This window comes from Mercenaria mercenaria, chromosome 13 (genome assembly GCF_021730395.1).
Source record: "Mercenaria mercenaria strain notata chromosome 13, MADL_Memer_1, whole genome shotgun sequence".
Taxonomy (NCBI): domain Eukaryota; kingdom Metazoa; phylum Mollusca; class Bivalvia; order Venerida; family Veneridae; genus Mercenaria; species Mercenaria mercenaria.
Window position 1 is genome coordinate 9,866,879 of NC_069373.1, and position 12,794 is coordinate 9,879,672.

General features: G+C 32.7%; 1 protein-coding gene across 1 annotated transcript in view; it reads right to left on the reverse strand.

The window, feature by feature from the left end:
* Positions 1–2,016: 2,016 nt before the first annotated feature.
* LOC123529886 (inter-alpha-trypsin inhibitor heavy chain H3-like) overlaps positions 2,017–12,794 on the reverse strand; it is a 31,592-nt gene continuing 20,814 nt past the window's right edge. The window contains exons 14-18 of the mRNA XM_045310457.2: positions 12,094–12,186; positions 6,088–6,198; positions 4,657–4,796; positions 4,079–4,292; positions 2,017–3,929 (exon numbers count right to left, since the gene is read on the reverse strand). Coding sequence (XP_045166392.2) covers positions 3,634–3,929; positions 4,079–4,292; positions 4,657–4,796; positions 6,088–6,198; positions 12,094–12,186 — 854 coding nt within the window. The 3' untranslated portion in view covers positions 2,017–3,633. The remainder of the gene's footprint in view (positions 3,930–4,078; positions 4,293–4,656; positions 4,797–6,087; positions 6,199–12,093; positions 12,187–12,794) is intronic.

Sequence of the window (12,794 nt, forward strand, 5' to 3'; positions counted from 1 at the left end):
CAACTATGAATTCATCCACGAGGAAACCCGTATAGAAATTCATACTTGATAACGTGTTGATGGCGTGGTTGAATCGAATGAAAACAGAAGATTTAGATTAATATGATGCAGGTTTTATTTGAGAGTAAATGTTGTCGACTGGTTCATCTGATTCTTGAACCTTATGCTTAGCTGAACTCGTATTGTTCAATAGAGACATGCATTTTTAGCTCGACTATTCGAAGAATAGTCTAGCTATTCTACTCACCCTGGCGTCGGCGTCGGCGTCGGCGTCGGCGTCACACCTTGGTTAAGTTTTTGCATGCAAGTACATACAGCCATCAATTAAAGGCATATAGCTTTGAAACTTATTTTTTCTTTTTCTAGGTCAATTACCAACCTCTCTGGGTCAAGTCCCATAACTCTGACATGTATTTTGAGCAAATTATGCCCCCTTTTGGACTTAGAAAATTTTGGTTAAAGTTTTACATGCAAGTTACTATCTCCAAAACTAATGCAGATATTGATTTGAAACTTCACATGTGTCTTCGGGGTTATAAAACTAGTTGATAGCAGCAAGTCCCATAACTCTGACCTTCATTTTTGCCAAATTATGCCCCCTTTTGGACTTAGAAAATTCTGGTTAAAGTTTTGCGTGCAAGTACATACAGCTATTTCTAAAAGGCATATAGATTTGAAACTTATTTTTTCTTTTTCTAGATCAATAACCAACCTCACTGGATCAAGTCCCATAACTCTGACATGTATTTTTTGAGCAAATTATGCCCCCTTTTAGACTTAGAAAATTTTGGTTAAAGTTTTACATGCAAGTTACTATCTCCAAAACTAATGCAGATATTGATTTGAAACTTCACACGTGTCTTCGGGGTTATAAAACTAGTTGATAGCATCAAGTCCCATAGCTCTGACTTTCATTTTTGCCAAATTATGCCCCCTTTTGGACTTAGCAAATTCTGGTTAAAGTTTTGCGTGCAAGTACATATAGCTATTACTAAAAGGCATATAGATTTGAAACTTATTTTTTCTTTTTCTAGATCAATTACTAACCTCACTGGATCAAGTCCCATAACTCTTACATGTATTTTGAGCAAATTATTCCCCTTTTTGGACTTAGAAAATCCTGGTTAAAGTTTTGCGTGCAAGTACATACAGCAGTTACTAAAAGGCATATATATTTGAAACTTATTTTTTCTTTTTCTAGATCAATTACCAACCTCACTGGGTCAAGTCCCATAACTCTGGCATGTATTTTGGGCAAATTATGCCCCCTTTTGGACTTTGAAAATTCTGGTTAAAGTTTTACATGCGAGTTTCTATCTCCAAAACTAATGCAGATATTGAATTGAAGCTTCACATGTGCCTTCGGGGTTATAAAACTAGGTGATAGCAGCAAGTCCCATAACTGATATGCATTTTGGTCAAATTTTACACCCTTTTGAACTTAAAACTCTTTTGATATTTAACCTTTTTGGGTAATATTTTCCTGCTTCTGGGACAATATTTCGAATAGTCGAGCTTGGCTGTCTTACGGACAGCTCTTGTATTACCTATTGTCGGGTCTTTGTTCAAATCACATGTCAAATTCTGACATAATTTAAACCAACATCATGCTTTGGACTCAGTGTTGTTATTTGTGGTGTTTGTTGTTGTTGATTTATTGTTGTTTATAACAGAAATACATTTGAGCCAGTTCTATGAGCATGGCAGTCTTACACATGTCAATACTCGAATAATCACTCAAACCGAGTTTGCTTGTTGTGCTCTATGCTTTCAACATATCTTACAGGATTTATCATATTTATTAATAGCTTAATATTCCAAATATCAAAAAAAAAAAAAAAAACCACCATGTTCACAAATTTGCATGACAGCAACGTCCTTAAAACATTAAAAATCATGAAAAATATTGGTGCAGCTTATAGTTATATTACGATGCAAAGATATGAATTTGATAAACACAGAAGAGAGCTTGTCACTACACTTGTGTATCTATAAATACATGCTATGCTGAATCACTTATGTTTTACTTTTTATTTACAGTAAGTGATAAATGAAAAAAAAATCTAAACTTTGAGAAAACATGGAGGCCTGCCTGTTGAAAAATAAATACAGAAATCTTCCAGATAAGAAATACGACCGAGAAAAGGAAGACATTAAAAGCATCATTGTTTAAAAATAATCTAGCTCACATTAAAGGCCATCATTTGATATTGATTGGGATCGAGGAAGTTCTTTGGCTTTTATGAAAAACAGAAAACAATCTGACTGAAAAATAATTCGATCATGGATTTAACAAATAAAAACAAAACATCGTGTCCTTAAATTACTGAAAAGTTGTTTTTTTCTGGCCAATGGTCATATAAAAATATTTATATTACGATGGTAGCCGTATTGTTTGCTTTTAATTTTCTTTAAAGATAATATTTCATAGATACATCATGACATAACTCTCTTTGTTAAGGTATAACACTATTTCCATCCACTTTTATATATTAAACACTACTGAAGAAGAGTACAAGACTGATTTCAGTAAAATACAGCTACATATGATGTAATTTTGAGAGTATTAGAGAGTATTTATTTAGAGCAAAAGATAATGTCCATCAATTTTTAAAAATACAACTGATGCATGTATGATATGACGATACTGACAATATTATTCTTAAATCTTACTGGAAGGACGTATTTGGCATTTGAAATATTCAGAACTATGTAAGGTTTCACCTCCCACTGGGCTCTCACACAATCATAAAATACCTACCAAAAAATGTCTCTCCCCCCCCCCCCCCCCACACACACACACAAACAAGTCCTAATTCGTCATAATTTAAATCACTTCTACAGTAACCGACGACCATATATTCCTCTAGAATTCAGAATATGACGTTTATAAATTTCAGAATTTCTCGGAGGAGGACCTCTTACCTGCCCCAAAGCTTTCCCACGTAAATAATTTTGTCCAGACGAAAGAAGCAAATGTAAGAAACAATGTTTTTATAACTCTCTATAACATGTATAAGTAAACATTTTGAATTTAAAATAGATTTCTTTCTTTCAAAATTGACCAGAATGTGAAATACCAAAGTTGCCAGTAAACAAACGCGAAATATACCGATATGTTTTCTGTTGATCAAACAATTTGTATTGTATGTTTTAGCTGGTCAAGTTATTTATCATGATTTTAAACTCAAATGTTTATGTCAATGTAATGTGTTTTGTTCTTGTAATTTGAATATATAGAACAGTATGAATGAAAGTTTTATATCTAGTAACACTGGATCATGAGAAGAAAAATAAAAAATTCCACGCAATGCTAAGTGTGTAATATACCCTAATACTTCGATAAAACCTTAGGACTTTGTTATGCACACATGTGACATGCAAATCAAACAATGCTAACACTAAATCGCCCCTACTGGATGTACGTACTCTATACCGATAGTTTTAACATAGATTTAATATTTAGTGTATGTATCTAATAGTTCAATGCGTGAGATTTAATGCCGACCAATCAAACACTTATGCGCTGTATTCAAAATAAACTTTGTACAATATATGAGTAGTTAGCCTCATGTATGACATTCATAACATGAAAAAATAACATATGCACAAAGCATACAAATATTTCTGTCATTACTGAATGTCAATGAAGTCGCTTCTTAGGAAGGATTCCCGGCTACCGTAGAGTGATTTTTCAAACTTCTTGTGAACCATCCAACACATTTCTGTTCCCTGTTCTATAACATCCGTCCTTTTGGCCAGCTTGGCAGCAATTCTGTAACGTGTTTGTCCGTCGTCTTCAGCAATGACATGATTTCCTGTTGGAAACTTAGCCCCTTCTTTTATCTGCAGTTTAGCCACTGTCTGTCCGCTCTTATTTTGGAATTGCTTACGTAAATAAACATGTTTATATCCGTTGACGAACTGACCTGAAAAATACGAACTGAAGTATAAAACACGCACTCGCTTTATAAAAAAAACAGAGTTGTCCAAGGGTATGACAGACTTTAAAACTAAAATCCCATTCCGTTACAGCTTTTTGTTTCCTTAAACAATCATGATGGTATATTTCACTCACCAATTAAACCAGTAGTCTGTTTGCTGAATCCATCTTCATGCTTTACATAAATGTTCAGATAATTCGCTCTGGTATCTGTTGCTTTGTGCATATGGCGCCTAATAAGAATTTCCACTCCGAACTTGAATCGAACTGTTAACAGGTGACCCTTATCTGACAGCATAAATTCATGTCCTCCAAAACGCTTCAACTTTTCTTCTGTCCACGGGAAAACCTAGAACAACATTAAGGTTTAAGGCTGGCCTGAAGCTCTTGCATTTGATTAGCTTACCTAAAATCATTGAACTGATAATTAGCTGGCATTAGTATCCGAAAATAATGTATCAAATTAGATATCGCATGAGTCACCATTCATTTTTCTTTCTTTTTCTTTTAGAAATATCTACGTTACGTTCTTATGGTATATTCTAACAAATCTCTGCAAAATTGTAACTTAAAAAACTCGCGGGGTCTGGTAAATTTTTGCATAAAATAATGAACTTAGAAATTCCGATGTCATATTTTTTGCCTGGTCTCCATGTTTCTCATACTTTTTTTTAAGAAAGTAAACTGACATAAAAAGCCTTCAGACAAAATACCTTTGTATCGAAAATGATGGCACCCGGTGTTATGACTATGATATGATTGGATGTCTGTATTGCCACTTCGCCAATGTATGTCTTTGGTTCACCATGTATACCTATCTCTCCGCTTATAATTTGTGTGTTTACTGTGATTTCTAGAAAAATATGTAAATAGTGCTTTATGTACTTGAAATGTGAATATTGAATGTAAAACCTAAATTGCCAAAACTTCTAAATGCATACAATACAACCACTTTTGACACAAATGGTCTCCTAATGCAACAAAACTAGTAATTGATTCTTTAGCAACACAAAGAAGGAACTAAAATGGTTCCTTTACGCATGTGGTCTCTGTCTAGACGTGGTCTCTCTAGAAAGTTTGGCTATATATTATTCTAATTACATGAGATAATTTTGTGTTAGTCTGTGTTTAAAATACTACACGTATTTTAGTCTGTGTTTTAAATACTATACGTAGTTTGAAAAGTTTTGACTTTTCCCACGGAAGTGTAGTTTATTGATTTACAGTGAACATTGTTACGGTCGCTTACGTAGAGTCTCACGCTTAAAACCAATCTCTGACAACTGCTTCAGGCAGCCGGCTCTTTGGCTCAGTGGTTAGCGCATTGGACTTCCACCCGTGCGACTCGGGTGCGAATCCCGCCTCAAGCACTTGGAATTTTTTCATCACAAAATTCTATCCTCTTCAGATTCTGTTACGCTCTAAGTCGTAAGTGGGTACAGACTATATATAGTGAATAAAATGGTACTTTTTATACCAAAATGGCATTCACGCCATCATAAATGATGACTCCTTCAAAGAGTGGAAATGTTACGATCGCTTACATATAGCTACACGTTTAAAACTAATCTCTGACAACTGTGTCAGGGAGTCGACTCTTTGGCTCAGAGGTTAGGGCATTGGACTTCCCCCTGTGCGACCCAGTTCGAATCCCGCCCCAGGCATTAGATTTTTCATCATAAAATTCAATCCTCTTCAATTTCTGTTTCACGCTTAACTCGTAAGAACATATAATAAAATCAGCCACTATATACTGAGCTTCCATATGATTAACGACGGATCTGTATTAACTTTATGCAAAAAACTTATTTTTCTGTATTTGTAAATCAAAAATAATATTTCTAACCTTGTTTATACTACCTCCCGTATCTGTAAAGCAATTATAAGGTTTTCTTTTGACACCTTTTAGGGTAAACCTTATATATTATTTATTATTTGCTTGATCTGTAATTATTTTATGAAACACCGCCATTGCTTTCTATTTCTGAAGCTATGTATTAATACACTTTTTTTGTCTTGATGTACTTCAATCAGGTAATGAGGTAATAAAACACCGCATTGAGTTATTTTCTGATAAGCTATACAATCGTTATAACTGTTCCCACAGGCTCCTGACTGCGGACCTATAATTTGAGATCACTTACTGTTTCTAGGATCGGTGATGAGGTTATGGACCTCCCCATCAACACTCTGAACATCAAAGCAAATCGGGTGTTCCATATTTTTTATACGTATCATGTAGTGGGGATCGCCACCTGTAATATAAATAATGGCTCAATCTTTGCTTTTTGGACTTGCACCTCTTTAGTGTATAATGAGATTATCAAAATAATTATAAGAGAGATACTTTTTAGTGTAAGGATGTACTTTGTGCAACATCTTATGATTTGGCTTTCTCAGATAATAAGATATGCTAGGAAGTGTAGTCTTGCCGAATGATCAATCCTTTATTATCAATTATCTTCTTCAGTGTACAAAAACCTAAGTAATGTAAATTTAGTTCTGAAATTAATAGTAATTTAAAAACTTCTTCTCGAAAAGGTATTTCAAAACCTGACTTTTACGGAGAAGTTGTTTGCAAACTCCGTAATATAATGGGTCATGTTCAGGTGAAATAGCGTTATTGATTAAAAATAACCTTGTTCCATATGTTAAAGTCGAAAACTATTCGGAAAGTAACCTCATAAATTTTTTTTACAATTTCAAATGAAATATACGGACGAAATGTTAGTAAAAGTAACGAAGATCTGAAATGTGGTATTATTTATATACCGCCTGCGGGTTCAAAATTTTCGCACACTGATCCTTATTTCGAAATTCAACAAGAGGTATTTAGATACTGTGCTGGTAGTAATCATGTATTGTTATTTGGAGATTATAATGCAAGATGTGGAAATTTAACCGAATATACATATATTGATGATATTTTTTTTCTGATATGTACGATCTTCAATGTATACGTAATGAAGAATCGAATGTTTTTTATGAATTTCGAGCTATATAATGTTCCTATAGAAAGAAACTGTATTGATAAAACTGTTAATCAGTACGGTAAGCAATTGATAGATTTGTGCAAAAATAATAATATGTTCATTTTAAATGGCAGAGTGGGAACAGACCATAAAAGTCCGAAATTAACATGTAAAGAATCCAGCACTGTTGATTACTTTATATCATCCTCTGCTGTATTTGAAAATATCGTCGAATTTAATATTGGTGATTTTTTGTAGCTTATATTCTGATGTACACTGTCCTGTTCATATCTCTTTAAAAACAAAATTATCTATGTGTAATGAAAATACATTTGACACAGAACATGTTGAACAAACAAAACTTTGGGACACAAAAAAGGCAGAAATGTTTATAGAAAATTTAGATATAATTAAAATATCCGAAATAGAAACTCGACTCGATAAAATGTCAAATGAACATAATATATCACAAAATGAAATTGACGAAACAGTATTAGATATATCAAACTGTTTAAGGAATCTTCTAGGAAATCATTTGGAACTAAAAAAATGCATATTCATACACACACCACAACAAGTAAAAAACCATGGTTTAATAGAAATTGCAGAATTGCGAGAAACACCTATCACAAAACAAGAATTTTATATAATAAGCATAAAACGCTATATTATAAAAATCTTTTAAAAGAAGTGAGTAAGCAATATAAAACTACTTTAAGGAAAGCAAATAATACGTATAATGCCTCAAGAATTGAGAAACTGAGGATATTAATAACTAAAGATCCCAAACAGTACTGGAACATAATAAACATGCAAACAAAACAGGTAGAACAAAGTGCTTCTTTAGCTGACTTTTATGATTTTTTCAGAAATATTAATGAAAATTTAAGTAATGAACATGTCCCAGGAAGTAGCACCACCACCACCAACAATTACAACAATGATAACAATTATAATAATAATGACACAAATAATAATTATAATGATAATAATAATAATAATAATAATAATAATAATAATTATAATAATAATAATAATAATATCAGTAATAACAATGATAATAATAATAACAATGATAATGATAATAATAATAACAATGATAATAATAATAACAATAATCATACTGATGAAATTAATTGTCCCATAACAGAATACGAAATTACGCAAGCAGTGAAAAGTTTGAAGAATAATAAATCTCCAGGAAATGATGATATCATTAACGAACAGATAAAATATTCACTGCAATATATATTGCCTATTTATATGAAACTTTTCAATATTGTCTTTGATACAGGGATAATCCCAGAAAGTTGGACTGTCGGAATAATTAAGCCAATCTATAAAAATAAAGGTGACCCAAAACAACCAGAGAATTATCGACCCATTTCTTTGTTAAGCTGTTTTGGTAAACTATTTACATGTATTTTGAACAATTGTCTAAACAAATATGCTGAAAAAACAAATCTGATAAATGAAACACAAGCGGGTTTTCGAAAACATTTTTCTACTGTTGATAATATTTTTATTCTTAAAAGCCTTATAGATATTGTACATTCTGAAAAGAAAAAATTATATTGTTGTTTTATTGACTTCAAACAAGCTTTTGATTCAGTCTGGCGTGTCGGTCTCTGGCAAAACTTAGAAACGAAAGTATCAATGGTAAATGTTTTCAAGTAATCTACAGTTTATACAATAATATAAAGTCAAAAGTTTCAACTTCAAAAGGATCAACACCATATTTTGATTGTTTAGTTGGTGTACGCCAGGGCGAGAACCTTTCCCCCTTTTTATTCTCTATATTTTTAAACGATCTGGAACAGTTTTTGAATGATAGAAATGTATCTAGTGTCTCTAAGGATTATATAAAAGAGGGTACACATAAATTCCTGAAACTTTTTATTCTACTCTATGCTGACGACACTGTATTATTTAGTGATAACCATAACGACTTGCAACATGCTTTAAATAATTTTAAGGAATACTGTGACCATTGGAAACTCCAAATTAACACCAGTAAAACAAAAGTTCTGATATTTAATAAAGGGAGAAAGTATCACAATACTAATTTTAAAATCGGTGACACAGAATTAGAAACAGTAACTGAATATAAGTATCTTGGATTATTCTTCACAAAAGGTGGCAGTTTCAATAAAACAAAACAATATATAGCAGACCAAGCTACAAAAGCAATGTTTTCTTTGCTAAGAAAAATAAAATCCCTTTCTCTCCCTTATGATATGCAAATAGAGCTATTTGAAAAAACAGTAAAACCAGTACTTCTATATGGAAGTGAAATATGGGGGTATGGAAATGTAGATATATTAGAAAAAGTACAACTTAAGTTTTATAAGTATATATTTAATTTAAAGAAATCGACCCCATCGTACATGATATACGGAGAACTAGAGATTACCCCACTTTCAATTAACATTAAAAACAGAATTATTGCATACTGGGCAAGACTCATTGAAAATATTGAGAGCGACAGAACTACTAAATTAGCAGCAAAAATTTACAATCTTATATACGAACTACACGCACAAAATAGTATTAAGTCACAATGGCTAGACAATGTTAAACACAACTTATGTAGTCTTGGGTTTTCGGGAATATGGTACAGTCAGAGCTTTATCAATAGTAAATGGCTTATTAGGGCGACTTTTCAAAAACTGAAAGATACGTTTATTCAAAACTGGTTTTCACAAATATATAATACTTCAGCAACCAACATTTACAAGTATTATAAAACAAGCTTCTCTCGTAGCCCATATATTAGTAAACTATCACCTTATTTCAGTAAAACTTTGGTCAGATTTATAACTAGAAATCATCGTTTACCAATAGAAACTGGTCGGTGGAGAAATATACCACAAAACGAAAGAAAATGTAGAAATTGTCACGAAATAGGAGATGAGTACCATTATCTTTTAATTTGTCCATTGTTTAATACTGAACGAGATAAATATATTGATAGACATATAAGAACCAGACCTAATATGATAAAGTTTATTGATTTGTTTACGACAGATAACCATATCAAACTGAAAAAACTTAGTATAATGTGTGACAAGATAATGAAATATCTAATTAATTTTCAAACATACCTGTGACCAATTGACATCACACATATATATATCTCACCAGTTAAGTATATATTACTTAGCGCATGTAGAAAATAACTGACTACATCAGCAGTCTAGCCTGACTTTCGATTGTACAGTTAGACTGCTTTCACAGTTGGTCAAGTTATTTCAGACTATTCTCTTGTATTTAACTTTCTTGCTCGTCTAAAGCTTTCGTCTCTTCATTTTTAGGCAGCTAGGAGTTCAATACATATTTATAATAAAACATATTTATAATACAGTAAACATTTAAATAATAATAATAATGATACGCACAACAACAATAATAATAAGAAGAAACACATACGGATTATTTTTTAGAAAAACAATTATTTTTCATAGAGCAAAGAAGATATTTTACTGTAAAGTATATTATTGTGTTTATATATAAGAAATCAATCATTGTATATAGCCCTATATATGAACAATTTGTAGCCGTTTTCCTTTTTGTCATGTGATATATTACTGAATGTATGTATTATAGAATTGTATATGCTGATGCTGCCCACATAAAGTGGGACTCATGCTTATTTGTAAATAAACTTGAAAACTTGACTATTTTGATTTGTAATTTTGAAAAATTATATTACGTTTCTATTAAATCTTAATATCTTTTTTGAGACACACTGCCTAATCATATCGGGCCGTTTTATAGTTGGACGCTACACTGTTACGGAACTGGTGAGAGAATCCTTGATAGGCAGTTCTTTAAGCCCACTAGAACTAATTTGTTGAGACACTTGTCTACGTCTACTATCCTGCTTTGTCAACCCTTCCATTGTCATGTTTTGACACAATCAAACCGAATCTGCTTTCTTTTCTTTTCGTTCTTTGTTTCCAAAGGCACTTTTTATATATTTTAATAAAGTATTGCTACAACAGTTTCAAAGTGCAGTATATGACGGCAATAAAATGTCTCTTCATACCTGAATTCATTGTTGTTATATTTTTGACCTTTTGAGACTATTGATATGTGATACAGAGCTCCACATTAAACCGGTATTACTGGGTGTGATAAAATGTTGTACTTTGCATTTATCTCTCACGAACAGATAAAATCAAAATCGGTATTGCATGTTATTTGATTGGATGCGGTCTGTTCTTCCGAATGATCTTCAGTCAGAATTTATTTGAGCCGCGCCATGAGAAAACCAACATAGTGGCTTTGCGACCAGCTTGGATCCAGACCAGCCTGCGCATCCGCGCAGTCTGGTCAGGATCCATGTTTTCGCTTTCAAAGCCTATTAGAATTAAAGAAACTGATAGCGAGCAGCATGGATCCTGACCAGACTGCGCGGATGCGCAGGCTGATATGGATCCATGCTGGTCGCAAAGCCACTATGTTGGTTTTCTCATGGCGCGGCTCATTTTATATTGTTCTGCCTTATGCACAAGTACATAACTATATATGATTTTAATTTCGTGCTTTTTGTTGACATTACATGTGTAAGGTTTTTATCTGGCTGAGATAAATTTTCTTTTTTCATTTTCTTGTGATGAGCATAAAGAGTGAGGTCTGATGCATACCATTAATCTGTTTAAACTTGCCAAGTATTGTTTTCGAACTGACCTTTCCTTGGCAGTTATTTTGTTGGCTTTGTATTTGTATTCTAATGTAAATGTCAAAGATTTACAGCTCTATATAGATATATATTCTTGTAGGGTGACATTTTGAGCAGATTGTGTTCTTTGACCGGGCTCTTTGCCTCTTTTTACTAACATGTTCTACTCATCATCATAAATTTAAATTAAATGTTGATATAAACTTTGAAACATTTATAACTAGGATATAATCCAGCATATTTTTCAATATAACAGTAGAACATGAAATTAAAATTTCATAATGAAATGTACAACGGAATTTGCTTTATTTCTATGAATTGTTTAGCAGCATAGAAGCACTGGGCATCCGGTTGAAGGGTTACAGAAGCAGGGGTATTATTAGCTATTGGCATCTACCAATTCGGTAACCTTGCCTTATACATGTATTTCTGGACAAATAATCAAAAAATTAATTTAATAAAATATAAGTGAAAATGTAATTAAATAAGCTCACCACCACCCCCACCATATCCCCCGCCTCCGCCTCCTCCTCGACGGTAATAAACCCTCTTCGTCGTCGTTGTCGTCGGTTTGGGTGTCGTCGGAGCTAAAGAACATCAGAATTAAACTATGAACACATGTAAATTTCATATTCTAACACCTGTTGCGTCTTTACAATAATCAAAGGAGAAAAGGACCTATAAATTATAGTCCGGATTGAACGTATTTAAGTATAGTTTCATATTAAAAATAAATAAGAAAATAATATGTTTAACCAACAAATACTTTCTTGAGCGTAAAATTAGGGTTAATTGTAATATGATCCTATCCACTGATTCATAGCGTCAAACGGCATAGCGGCGCGCTGGAAAATAAACCAATGAAAACGGGCAAATATTTAATGAATGCCGTCAAGGATGTACTTTAAAATCCTCGGTAACGTGTTAGAATCGAAATAATATATCTCATTTAGTGGGTTGCTCTTGAATAAAATCATTGTTTGTCGTTCAGATACGTATTATTATATCTCTCGAGCTGCGGCCTCGTGATATAATTCCTTTGCATCTGAACTCCAAACAATGATTTATTCAGCGACAAATCACTAAATGAGATATATTGTTTCTTAAGTATAATTTGCGACCTAATGATTGTTAGAATCTTCAAAACTACAGTTAAGGCTTGGAAAAGCAAGTGTTTGACCGTCAACCTGTGTAT